The sequence below is a fragment of the Mizuhopecten yessoensis genome, unplaced genomic scaffold (assembly GCF_002113885.1).
Source record: "Mizuhopecten yessoensis strain PY_sf001 unplaced genomic scaffold, ASM211388v2 scaffold8213, whole genome shotgun sequence".
NCBI lineage: Eukaryota > Metazoa > Mollusca > Bivalvia > Pectinida > Pectinidae > Mizuhopecten > Mizuhopecten yessoensis.
In genome coordinates this window covers 2,312,130-2,326,791 of record NW_018407435.1, presented here as the reverse complement: position 1 = coordinate 2,326,791, position 14,662 = coordinate 2,312,130, and the positions used below count along the sequence as shown (strand labels likewise).

General features: G+C 37.0%; 1 protein-coding gene across 4 annotated transcripts in view; it reads left to right on the top strand.

The window, feature by feature from the left end:
* LOC110455442 overlaps positions 1-14,662 on the top strand; it is a 42,127-nt gene that overhangs the window by 4,702 nt on the left and 22,763 nt on the right. For 3 of the 4 annotated variants that reach the window (XM_021505584.1, XM_021505581.1, XM_021505583.1), the window contains exons 2-3: positions 6,348-6,874; positions 14,282-14,434. In XM_021505584.1, coding sequence (XP_021361259.1) covers positions 6,529-6,874; positions 14,282-14,434 — 499 coding nt within the window. In that variant the 5' untranslated portion in view covers positions 6,348-6,528. Of the gene's footprint in view, positions 1-4,846; positions 4,924-6,347; positions 6,875-14,281; positions 14,435-14,662 lie in introns of those variants that run through there. The other variant, XM_021505582.1, reaches the window with a different exon arrangement.

Genomic DNA, 14,662 nt, shown 5'->3' with positions numbered 1-14,662 from the left:
ACAAATCTATCAACTGATTGGTAATAGACCCTGCATCTGCAACTGACAACTGACGTATACCAATAAACCCACTTGCTGGCTCTTACCTGCCACAGACTGACTCCACAAACCTAATATATGCTATCATATTCTGGTGAACAGAAATATCTGTCGACTCGTCTAGCATCAAACTGTAAACCCCAGAATCCCTAACCTGTCTGACTAAACTGTCCTCTAGTACCAGAGAAAGACACTACTGCACACAGTTTGTTTACATAAACAGATTTTGTATTCACTGATTCAGCCAAATTTTATTACTTGGTATTTTCAAGTGAAATTACAGTTTCGGATATCATATTGGGATGCGTTAACACTTAACAGTGAACTTGAAAATCTCAGTTTCGCCAAAATCATTTAACTAAATCCGAAATTGTATCATTCTCATGGTTTGCTATCGAAATTATTGTTTTGAGTTCCCCATCCCTTCACACACTTTTTAAAATCCCTAAATACTATTTATTGGAAAAAAATCTCAAAATAACACTGACGCGAACCACAGTGGTTCGTGTTAATTCTTGTTTTACTGAGGCCACATCGCATAGTATATATTAATGATTCATTAAAATTTATATATAACAAGGGATGGATAAAAAAATGGGAATCCATAGTGAAAATCAATGTCACGAAATCCAATCCTACTGATCAATTGACATCCCGCGTGGCTCATCTGCAGATATACATACTTCCTATAGCTAATTACGTACTATGTCGTAACATGCTGTACCGGTATGTTTACATACACACTCAAATGTGTATAATTTAGAATTTAATCAATATTTATTTACATACCACTTCTTTGGAATATGTATTCACCTGGTTCAGAGGTCAGAGTTCAATGTACTGTTACTGGAATACCATATTAGCAGAGGCCAGAGGTCAATGTACTGTTACTGGAATACTATATTAGCAGAGGCCAGAGGTCAGTGTACTGTTATTGGAATACCATATTAGCAGAGGCCAGAGGACAGTGTACTGTTACTGGAATATCATATTAGCAGAGGCCAGAGGACAATGTACTGTTACTGGAATATCATATTAGCAGCGGCCAGAGGCCAATGTACTGTTACTGAATACCATATTAGCAGAGGCCAGAGGTCAACGTACTGTTACTGGAATATCATATTAGCAGAGGCCAGAGGCCAATGTACTGTTACTGAATACCATATTAGCAGAGGCCAGAGGTCAACGTACTGTTACTGGTTTACCATATTAGCAGAGGCCAGAGGTCAACGTACTGTTACTGGAATACCATATTAGCAGAGGCCAGAGGTCAATGTACTGTTACTGGAATATCATATTAGCAGAGGCCAGAGGTCAATGTACTGTTACTGGAATATCATATTAGCAGAGGCCAGAGGTCAATGTACTGTTACTGGAATATCATATTAGCAGAGGCCAGAGGTCAATGTACTGTTACTGGAATATCATATTAGCAGAGGCCAGAGGTCAATGTACTGTTACTGGAATATCATATTAGCAGAGGCCAGAGGTCAATGTACTGTTACTGGAATATCATATTAGCAGAGGCCAGAGGTCAATGTACTGTTACTGGAATATCATATTAGCAGAGGCCAGAGGTCAATGTACTGTTACTGGAATATCATATTAGCAGAGGCCAGAGGTCAATGTACTGTTACTGGAATATCATATTAGCAGAGGCCAGAGGTCAATGTACTGTTACTGGAATATCATATTAGCAGAGGCCAGAGGTCAATGTACTGTTACTGGAATATCATATTAGCAGAGGCCAGAGGTCAATGTACTGTTACTGGAATATCATATTAGCAGAGGCCAGAGGTCAATGTACTGTTACTGGAATATCATATTAGCAGAGGCCAGAGGTCAATGTACTGTTACTGGAATATCATATTAGCAGAGGCCAGAGGTCAATGTACTGTTACTGGAATATCATATTAGCAGAGGCCAGAGGTCAATGTACTGTTACTGGAATATCATATTAGCAGAGGCCAGAGGTCAATGTACTGTTACTGGAATATCATATTAGCAGAGGCCAGAGGTCAATGTACTGTTACTGGAATATCATATTAGCAGAGGCCAGAGGTCAATGTACTGTTACTGGAATATCATATTAGCAGAGGCCAGAGGTCAATGTACTGTTACTGGAATATCATATTAGCAGAGGCCAGAGGTCAATGTACTGTTACTGGAATATCATATTAGCAGAGGCCAGAGGTCAATGTACTGTTACTGGAATATCATATTAGCAGAGGCCAGAGGTCAATGTACTGTTACTGGAATATCATATTAGCAGAGGCCAGAGGTCAATGTACTGTTACTGGAATATCATATTAGCAGAGGCCAGAGGTCAATGTACTGTTACTGGAATATCATATTAGCAGAGGCCAGAGGTCAATGTACTGTTACTGGAATATCATATTAGCAGAGGCCAGAGGTCAATGTACTGTTACTGGAATATCATATTAGCAGAGGCCAGAGGTCAATGTACTGTTACTGGAATATCATATTAGCAGAGGCCAGAGGTCAATGTACTGTTACTGGAATATCATATTAGCAGAGGCCAGAGGTCAATGTACTGTTACTGGAATACCATATTAGCAGAGGCCAGAGGTCAATGTACTGTTACTGGAATATCATATTAGCAGAGGCCAGAGGTCAATGTACTGTTACTGGAATATCATATTAGCAGAGGCCAGAGGTCAATGTACTGTTACTGGAATATCATATTAGCAGAGGCCAGAGGTCAATGTACTGTTACTGGAATATCATATTAGCAGAGGCCAGAGGTCAATGTACTGTTACTGGAATATCATATTAGCAGAGGCCAGAGGTCAATGTACTGTTACTGGAATACCATATTAGCAGAGGCCAGAGGTCAATGTACTGTTACTGGAATACCATATTAGCAGAGGCCAGAGGTCAATGTACTGTTACTGGAATATCATATTAGCAGAGACCAGAGGTCAATATACTGTTACTGGAATACCATATTAGCAGAGGCCAGAGGTCAATGTATCGTTAATGGACCATGGAGATTGTAGTGGGATCTATATGAATTCAACTTACAAGTGTTACGATCATCTTTCAAGATACAAGGTGTTACAATCAGTTGGTGGATTTCTCAGTCCCCAAGTTTAGCCATGACCTTGATACCCACAGTAATCTCTTTTGAGTAGTAGCACGGCTCACAATATACACACCTCACTCATTAGTCATTACGTAGTTTGAAATTCACCAGTGACTTTTCAATTCATAATATTAACGGTTGGTATGTACCTACCCATCTGTTTCAACAGGAGTTTAGACCAACTTAGATGTCCAATGTTTTGGCCCCTGACATCAGCGATGAGTCTCAGAAAGACGAAACAGCCGTAATAAAAGATGCAGTGTATTTATTCTTGGCATGCTGTATCTATGATTATCTTTATGGGTACATCATGATAAGTTTCATCAATAACAGAATGCAAGACATACAGGATAGTGGTATCATATATTTACAATTGCTGTTCCGTGACAAGAAACCAACCAATTGAGCTTCTTACCATTTAAAATAAGCTCGCAAAACGACAGCACACAACAGAAAGAAAATACACAATTACCATTTATGATGTGCGGTTCAGTACCCAGTCATACAGCAAGCTTTTATTAAAAGTTCAATAGTCAAATAAAAACCAGTATACCACAGCATGAAATAGTCCGTTTATTATAAAAACGACGTAAAATAAAATCATGTATACAAAACATGTCACGTCGTTTCTTCCAAAAACAACGTAAAATAAGAACATGTATACACAACATGTAAAACATGCCACATCATACTGATCTGAATACATATAGGCATTATGCCTAATGAAAATAATTACCATTTAAACAGTGCTTAAAATCTCCAAAATATAAAGTTATATGTTGTCATTGCAATTTCCATATTGTAGCATATCCTGTTCGGCAAATATTAATTTGCAATATATTGGTATAGCAATGTTATTGCCCATCTCTACCTTTATCCCAACCAATCCAAAAACACCACTTAAGACGGTAGGCAAGGTGGTGAAGTGATCGGGTCACGCTTGGGTTCGTTTTGAACTCATAACTGACCTCTAAAGGGAATACGTATACCCCCCCCCCCCCCCCCTTGTATTATCGGTGTTTTCTGGAACGTCCCCCTCCCCCGTATGCTACTTTCGTTACCTAGAACGGCCCCTCCAACCCCGGACATTACTTGTATTACTTGAAGTGCCTACCATGCTACCGGTACCCTTCCCGAGTGTTATTTGCAATATCTGGAATGGTCCCTTCCCCTGGGTATTAACCTTGGTATCTGGAACGGTCGCCCTTCCCCGGACAATATTGTTATATTTAGGTGTAACGGATTTCTTGACCGTACCCCCTTGCTCCCCATGATAATATACTGTTACTTGAAACGCCCCGCCCATTCTTTAACGGTTCAAATTCCTCCAGTACTTGTCTGTGTGGAACGGCAACTCCTCCCGGAAAATTACTCGGTCCCCAACCCACCATCCCCGCATCCCCGGGGGTTACCATGAACAGGAATAGCAGCCCCACCCAGGGATTACTTGTATTACCAGAACCAGGTAAAATTGTAAACAGAAATAGGCATGGATACAACACATGTTCCGCAAGAATGTGGTCGATAGTTGTAACAGATGCCTCAAAATCAATTATTCATCACAGGTAGAGTGTTGTGTATGATCTGTGGCAGAGACAAGACTTGTGATGCATGGAGGGAATAAAGGTATCAGAGGGCCGGGTCTAGAAAACATTGACCGACCATGTCCCGTGTTTGTAATACGTCACAGCTGTAGATGTTTACGCCCTTACTTATAATTCTACGACATTAACGTGCTACGGGACTTATCGTGTTGGAGTTTACTGATGGGTACACATGTAAGTATTGTACTTCAGCTAGCTTTTGTTGTGTACAGGGTAATTTTGTATAAAAAATATTTGTCTGAACCCCTAGGAAACCTGGGCCCATATTCATGAAACCGTTCTTATGGTCAAGCATGGATTTTTTGCTCAAGGCTAATTTCTTGTTCCGGTTATTGATTAATAATAAACTATTATTTTGTTAATGATTTTGAAAAAAACATGGAGACTTAAAAGCCGAACATTGCTTTCATTATTCACATTTGAATTTTTGATCATTTGACATGATTTAAGTGAATTTCAAGAAAGTTGGATGGAGCACAGAACCCATACTTGAGCATGAGAACGGTTTCATGAATAAAGGCCCTGGCGTTTTGAGGACTTCAAAACTGTGTGACTCTAAATAGTTGTGGTTAAAATTGATTGAAAACAAAGGGAGTAGGAGTGAAAATTGATTTTTTTTAATCAAAAGTCTCGTTTTAATTATTCTATAAAATGAGTGACCATGTGTAAATGAGTTATCAAAAGTGTTTCTCGGAAGCCAGAATTATCTCCCTTCCTGACATAATTCAGAATTATCTCCCTTCCTGACATTTATCTGCCTGAATCAACCCAACCCCCTATTTCTCTGTTGGAAATATTACAGGGAAGCGTTGTTGAATCCTCTTATTTTCATGTACATTTTCTTCATATTTTCAAAATGTATGTGTTTTTTTATTCTCATTTTCTCGTTTGTATGTTTTTAACTAAACTACTCAAGTACCTGGATACATGAAACGCACTCTCACTGATAACTAGGCCCGTCTGAAAGTGTCCGAATCCTAACGAAAAGCGCGTACAACTTTGGCATCAAGATATGGACACAGCTAAATATATAGCTACACCGTGTTGTTTACATCACCTGAGCACGTGAAGGATATAATTAATATTTGACGTAATAAAAGATATTCATTTGCTTATTGGTACATTGTATATCGTTTGAAAGAATAAGGTACAATTTTACTGGTAGCTGCAAATATTTGCAACATTGTCGACACTAAGTTCAATTCCTTGCCAATATGATTTAAACTGCATTTTGATAAAGGTTCACTTGTAATTTACACCATAGGAGAGTGATTTTATTTTACCAATATACAATGTTTTAACACTTTCAACTTAATTCAGTTTCCCTGTGATGTCCAAATAGAAATAAAGAAGAAAAAAACCCCGTTATTTTCAATATTTTTGTTGATGTTAGTGCCATAGAGACAGTGTTCGTATTCTCCCTGGCCTAACCTAAGCTGTACCTGCATGGCCTTACTGGCCTTACCTTGCCGGCGAGTAGGCCACTTCATTCATTTTTGATTGCCTGACTCATTTATTATGTGTAACATCGATATCTGATTTTCTCCTTTGCCTTTTTCAGGCCTGTGTTTCATTTTAATGTTTGTATTATTTAACAGTTATTGGAAGGCATGATACACCTACACACACATGGACGAGTTACCAAAACAGGTTAAAAATTACAGCTATGGTGATTGTACAGAGTACAGACGCTAGATAATAATAAGTATCGTGGATAAGCCGTGCAAACCAGGAGGTCTTAAACATTGCAAGACCTGACCATTAAGCCCAGGTGTAAAAATGCCAGGGTTGAGCCAGAGAAAAAAACAGTTGATCCGAACATTCCATTTTGAGGCCAGGCGACTTCTATCCGAGTCGGAACGGAGAACTCTTTTCCACGCGTTAAAAGAGTTCCAGAGATATCGCCAGGTTGATAAATTGGTGTTTGAGCTTAGGGAATTACTTCACTCTCCAGAAAAGCTGGATCTATTGCGACACATCCGGGATTTAATTCCTCGTGCTCACGTGAAGGAGTTTGATGGATATTTCCGACAGTCTTCCAGACAAGCACTGAGTCCAACGACTCAACGCCGAAGACAAAACGGCCACCATTCTCCCGAGATCTTCATCCGACCTAACCCTCATGGTAAGTATTCACGGATCTAGTAATATGTATATAACGAATGTCTTTCTTTACAGTTTGTAACATTTTTGTCAGCTATGGAAGTCTTAACGTTAGCGTTAGTTTTTTTCATGTAGAAAGATGTAAACGTTGTTAGTATGGACTGTACAGAAGTCAGAAATCTTGTTTGTCGAGACACTTTGACACTTTCTTAGTCTGCACAAATTTAGTTTGTTTGTACAGTAGAACATTGTTAGTCTGGCACAATTTGGTATGTGATGTACAGTAGAACATTGTTAGTATGGACATTTGGTTTGTTGTACAGTAGGACCTTGTTAGTTTGGACAATTTGGTTTGTTGTACAGTAGTACCTTGTTAGTTTGGACAATTTGGTTTGTATGTACAGTAGAACTTTGTTAGTCTAGACAGTTTGGTTTGTATGTACTGTAGAATCTTGTTAGTCTGGGCACTTTGTTTGTATGTACAGTGGAACCTTGTTAGTCTAGACAGTTTGGTTTGTATGTTCAGGAGAAACTTGTAAGTCTGGACACTTTTAAAATGATTTGTGTGTACAATGGAACCTTGTTAATCTGGACACTGGTTTGTTTGTACTGTAGAACCTTGTTAGTCTGGACAGTTTGGTTTGTATGTACAGGAGAACCTTGTTAGTCTAGACAATTTGGTTTGTATGTACAGTAGAATCTTGTTAGTCTGGACACTTTGGTTTGTATGTACAGGAGAACCTTGTTAGTCTAGACAGTTTGGTTTGTATGTACAGGAGAACCTTGTTAGTCTAGACAATTTGGTTTGTATGTACAGTAGAATCTTGTTAGTCTGGGCACTTTGGTTTGAATGTACAGGAGAACCTTGTCAGTCTTGACACTTAATGATTTGTGTGTACAGCGGAACCTTGTTAATCTTGACACTGGTTTGTATGTACAGTAGAACCTTGTTAGTCTGGACACTTTGGTTTGTATGTACAGTAGAATCTTGTTAGTCTGGATAATTCGGTTTGTTTGTACAGTAGGACCTTGTTAGTCGGGACACTTTGATTTGTGTGTACAGTAGAATCTTGTTAGTCTGTACAATTTTGTTTGTGTGTACAGTAGAACTCTGTTAGTCTGAACAATTTGGTTTGTGTATATATTAGATCTTTGTTAGTCTGTACAATTTAGTTTGTGTGTATTTTGGAACCTAGTTATTCTGGCACAATTTGGGTTTGTGTGTATAGTAGAACCTTGCTAGTCTGGCAATTTGGTTTTATGTGTACAGTGGAACCTTGTTGGTCTGGATACTTTGGTTTGTATGTACAACCGAACCGTGTTGGTCTGTATACTTTAGTTTATATATACAGTAGAACCTTGTTGGTCTGGATACTTTGGTTTGTACAAGGTTCTACTGTATATATAAACTAAAGTATACAGCCTAATCTTGTCAGTCTCGACATTTTTAATGTACAGGAGAGCCTTGATAGACCAAACACACCAGTTTGTATCTAGAACCTTGTTAGTCAGGACACTTTTGTCTGCGTGCTGTTCTGAACACTGTGGTGTGTGTGCCCATTGAATGTAGTGTACTGTATTGATACTGTGGTGTGTGTACCCATTGAATGTAGTGTACTGTATTGACACTGTGGTGTGTGTGCCCATTGCATGTAGTGTACTGTATTGACACTGTGGTGTGTGTGCCCATTGAATGTAGTGTACTGTATTGACACTGTGGTGTGTGTGCCCATTGAATGTAGTGTACTGTATTGACACTGTTTTTTGCGTGTACAGTAGAACCATTTCAACGTGGATGTTTTTTTCTGAACAGTGGAACCTTGGTAGTCTGGACATCATTAGTTTGTCTGTAAAACAGCTAAAATACTATTAGTCTGGGTGTTTTAGTATCTGTGTACAATAGAACTTTTGTATTCTGGACACTTATAAATGTAAGTGACTCAAATTCAAAGAAACCTTGAGATAAAGGCTGCGGATATATATGTGTTTTCGAATAAAAAGACGTATTTGGTGAACCGCTGGAAAGTTGGACCGACTAGTAATACTTGTAGGATGATTGGAGGTTTTAACGATTGAAGGACAAACGTAAATTCTGTTATGATAGGCTACGGTTGTCACAGCCGCCTACAAGTGTACTTCACTGTAAACAATCTGAACTAAACATAGGACAACGAAAATTGAATTTGAGATGTTCCCCGTTGCAATCTGTTGCAATTGCCCGAGAGCTGTTGCCATGACGACGTGTGAAGTGTGGGAACTCATCAATACACTAATCAATATTTTCTATCATTTCTCATTTACTTGAAATATATATTGATATCTTAACGACTTTAAGTTTTTTGGTTGAACCCATACGGCCACCGCAACAAAGTTAGGGGGCGGGGATGGTGAAACAGGTGTAATATGCCTCGCCGACACATTTTCTCGATCTACGTGTAAAATCTTGTTAAAATTTCACTTTAGAGTTAGGTATAACATATGGAGATCTCAGTATCTCAATACTGTCGAGTCTTACTCGCCCCAGATGCCTCTCTTCGATGGATGCAATAGGGAACCGTCGACACTTTACGAACTTTCTTGTTTACGGAAAGTGCCGACGGTTCCCGATTGGTACGGATTTCGTGGTTATAGCAGCAATGGTGGCAGTTGTGTGTTAATCTGAACAAAACCAAAGTTATACTAATTCATAATAAATCGATCCCGAAGGCAAATTTTAGTTCCAAATATGGTGATATTGATAAAGATATAATAGACTGCTATAAGTATATATGGTTAAAAAAACACTGGGATGGAAATTAACCAAATTAACATAATTATATTCAATTAATTGTACATATATTCAACTAATTGAAAATAGGTACAATTCAATTGAAGGTAGGTTCAATTCAATTGAATTACACTATCAATTGAATTGTACCTTTCTTCAATTGAATTACACTATCAATTGAATTGTACCTTTCTTCAATTGAATTACACAATCAATTGAATTGTACCTTTCTTCAATTGAATTACACTATCGATTGAATTGTACCTTTCTTCAATTGAATTACACTATCAATTGAATCGTACCTTTCTTCAATTGCATTACACTATCAATTGAATGGTACCTTTCTTCAATTTAATTACACTATCAATTGAAGAAAGGGACAAGTCAATTGATATTGTGATTCAATTGATGAAAGGTACAATTCAACTGATAGTGTAATTCATTTGAAGAAAGGTACAATTAAATTGATAGTGTAATTCGATTGAATTGAACCTACCTTCAATTGAATTGTACCTCTCTTCAATTGAATTAAACTATCAATTGAATTGTAGCGTTCTTCAATTGAATTACACTATCAATTGAATTGTACCTTTCTTCAATTGAATTTCACAATCAATTGAATTGTACCTTTCTTCAATTGAATTACACTATCAATTGAATTGTACCTTTCTTCAATTGAATTACGCTTATCAATTGAATTGTACCTTTCTTCAATTGAATTGGCCGATCTTCAATTATTTATACAAAGTGTATTTGGCGTTCCATACACATCTCGAGGAGAACTATCAAAATCAGCTAGTCAATTCCGAAATGCTAAAGGGATGTCATTTGATGCTTGTAACAATCTATATGAATTTCTAGCCGAACTAGTTTTATTCTATGGTGGTGGGTTGCAGGGAATCAATACATATCGCCCCATACAAACTGTTCGAAACAAAGCTTGTCACCACTTTTTCTGCACCGTTAGTTCTATGGAACTCTACCATTTCGGACAAACTTTGGTAGCCTGTAGACTATAGGCAAGGCTTGCGAGCAAAACGAGGCTGCATGAGTGGTCTTTAAACCTAGAACAGAAACGCGTCAGAAAAGGTCCAAGAGCTTTTTTTTTTTTTTTTTTTCAGTACAAATATTTTATTCCCCCAGCCATTTTTTTCATAAATATGTATATACATATACTGCTTCGAAGCAGATATATATATATACATATATAAATATTTTGATAGGGGATGCCAGGGTTGGGGAGCCCTGGAGTCAGCACCTGAACAATATTATGGTGTCCTCCCACAGGAGGGTTCTCATTCAACATCCATCAGTCAAACTATAAATAAATAAATAGGAAGGGCAATGGGAAAATAAAATATTTGCAAATAGAGTACAGGACAAGAACACAAAACATACTTCTTTCACACCCTAACAAATACCATATACAACATAATATTACAAACAAGCATAAAAACATAGCACGTATACACAAAAAAACATAATACACATACAAATACACCCACATATATACTCATACACACATACATATATACATGAGACAGACAGACAGACAGACAGACAAAACAGACACACATACATGCATACATTGCGACAGACTTACATACATTGAATCAGATGCATCCTTATGCAAGCATAATTTCAAGCAGTTGAGAAACAATAATAAATACACTGTGCAAACAGTGTCAGATGTACATATATATATATACACATGTGTATGAATATTTCTATGACACATGCATGTGGTCATTCACATTGACATGGACACGTACATTTTTTGATGCTGATTTTTTTTCGATGTTATATCGGAATGCTAGAAACTCAATCAAACCATCTAACCTGAGTCTTTGTTTTTTTCTTGATACAGTGTATATATAATATTTTGCATAAAGGATAATAAAGTTAATTGGTAAGGCAACATTTTCTGTCTCTCCAAATAATACTGTTTCTAATCTAAAATCAATTAATTTATCAAAGTTGTGGTATATTTTGTTTTTCAAATCTTGCCAAAGCCTGAAAGAATGAGGACATTCCCAAAAAATATGTTCTATAGTTTCAATTTCTGTGTTTCACATATTACAAAGGTTATTGTTCAAAACACCAATAGTTTTCAAGTAATTATTTAGTGGGAGAATGCGCTTTTGTAACCGATACTGGAACCACTGAAGTGTTGTATCCGTTGTACTTTTAAAAGGAATGCTATACAATCGTTTCCAGTCCATGTTTCTAAAACTTTCTTTTGATTTCCATTTTATTTCAGCTGTATTCGAACATTTATTTTTAATTATTCAGGGTAATACACATGTCTTTACAACCTTTCTTGCTTTTCATAATTATATTGATATGGTGTGGTATAAATGTTCGTTCAACAATGTTTTCAGCAGTTAAATTAAATTTAAATTGTCTATAACTTTGCTTAATTGATTGGCACATACTTTGATAAATTAAAAAGTTTTCTGACTCGATATTGAATTTTAGTTTAAAGTTTGCAAAGGTTAGAAATTAATTATCTTGGTCCAGTAGGTCACACACATTTTTAACACCCTTTTCAAACCATTTTTTAATGAAAAAAGACCTGTTATCAATGCAGAAAATTGGGTTATACCATATAGGAAAAGTAAGAAACTGCTCAATATTTTTAATTTGCAATTGTGTTTTTTCTGAAATATCTACCCATGCCTGAAAAACATTTTTCCAAAAGGCATTTTTGGTCTTAATTTTCTTAATGAAGTCAGTACCAAAATCTGATATGTTGATGGTGGGAAAATGTTCTGCTTCAAAAATATTTGTCCAACATTTATCATTATTCTTAAGTAATCTTCTTATCCATGTAGACTTAAGGCTTGTTATAAAATTCCTGATATTAATCATTTTCAGACCCCCATTTTCATAGCTTTGGACTATAGTGTCTCTTTTAATTTTGTCGACTGGTGATTGCCAAATAAAATTGAAAAAAGTAGTGTTCAACTGTTGAATAAAATTATTGTCGGGTGTAGGAACAGATATGAATAGATGATTAAATTTTGGTATAATGATTGATTTTAATACAACTATCCGACCAAGAGGTGTTAAAATTCTGCGTGACCACTGGTTTATACTTTTATTAACATTTTTAAGAACTGTGGTATAATTCAAAGTTACAACCTCATCTAGATTAACTGAAAAATAAACCCCTAGCATATTAAATTTTGTTTCTCCCCATTTCAGTTTCCATCTATGATGGTAAACGTCTGCACTGAATTTCTTGCTGCCAATCCAAATCACCTTGGTTTTATCATTATTTACTTTTAGTCCCGATATTTTACCAAAGCAATCTAAAACATTCAGTGAATGAGTTTCTATATCCATCTAAAATTATTGATGTACCAAGAGCTCTTAACCCCCATTCCGGGTCATGGTAATGAAAATATTTTTTTAATCCTTATCCTATTCTGGGTCATTGTATGAACTTAGCTCTAAGTCTTTAAAACAAAAGATGAGGCGGAGTGATATCAGGAGGTAATCAGTGATTGAAGACAGTTATATGGAAACAAACTTCTTATATATTTTGAATATTGAACTTTTTTTTGTATTAGGCAACAGGATTTGTATAACAATCTACCATTTGTCTTGTAGCACGATATTACCGTTCCTTTCGCAGGTTTGCTAGACGATTTAATCAACTTTAGATCAGGTCCTCACTTACAAAACTCGAGGAAGAAATAAATTGACAGAATTAATCCAATATATTCATGTGCTTTACTACCACGCAATGACATCCCTAAGACGGCAGATTTATTCAATATTTAAGAATCATACACTGATTGGAACCCCGCCAAGACTGTGTTTGCCATTTTTAATCGTCTTGATAAACGTTGATAAGGACTTTCGGGATGGCGCCGTGTCGTAGCTCCACTTTAGACCAAACCATGTGATGTACTGTCCTATAAAAGGATGTTTCTGTTTTGACTGTGGAAATTTCAGTCATTTTCCAGGCGTTTGTTCTGTAAGGATACGTCTTTACATCTTGTTCCTGACGATAATTCTTCGGACAGGGAATCTTGGATCCTGTTACTCCTCAATTAGTTATGTTTCCCTACCACACGGACAATACATGTAACTGTTGGACTGTTGTACAGCATTTGATTAGAGGATACTCCAGTAAATATTAAAAATATTGCTATATATCTGAGTGATTGAACGAATAAATCAGGAATAATTCAAACACTGTGATCCATATTTGAGGTAGAATATATAGGTAACAGGTAGCACAGGAGATGAGGCATGTGAATCCGTTAACATGTAGACGTATGTGACATTTGACATGCTTGTAGACATTTGAACGACACCTAGACCAGAAGCGACAGAAGAGAATTTTTTCTGTGTATTCTTTTTAGGGAACACTAAAGACAGAAGACCTGCAGCTCACATCGCAGTACTTGGGATCAGTATTTTATTTTCACTCACTACTCTTTATATGGCCTTAGCTGTTACCCGGATGGTAAACCCCAAGCAAACAAATATTTGAATGGGCAAATGCAGGGGGACATATGGAAATGGAGATGTTACGTTTTTCATTATGTAGATATATTCCGCCATTTTTGTTTCGTACCATTGCACTATTTACTATTTAAGGAACGTTAAAATCATAAACATTAAAAAGAAGTAATATTATTTTTGCAGAACGCGTGTTTGACTCGATGCCGCGTGGCGAGGCTGTGGTGGTTACCATACAGAAGGTGTCACAGGACGGGAATCTGGGCTTCAGTGTGAGGGGTGGGGCTGAGCATGGACTAGGGGTTTATGTCAGTGAGATAGAGGAGGGAAGCCTGGCAGGTGGGTATAATTCCGACATAGCAATGACTTACTATGTGGCTTATACTGAGCTTTAGGTAGAATGGAACTGATGATTTAAACTAATGATAAAGCTATTGAATTTAAGTAGTCTGAAACCGACTATGCGGTATTGTAGGATAAAGATGGACATGAAAAGGAGCTTATTAAACTACTAACATATGCCAGTGTCCACATTCATTTATTTTCTTGTCCGTTCGGTCATTGTAC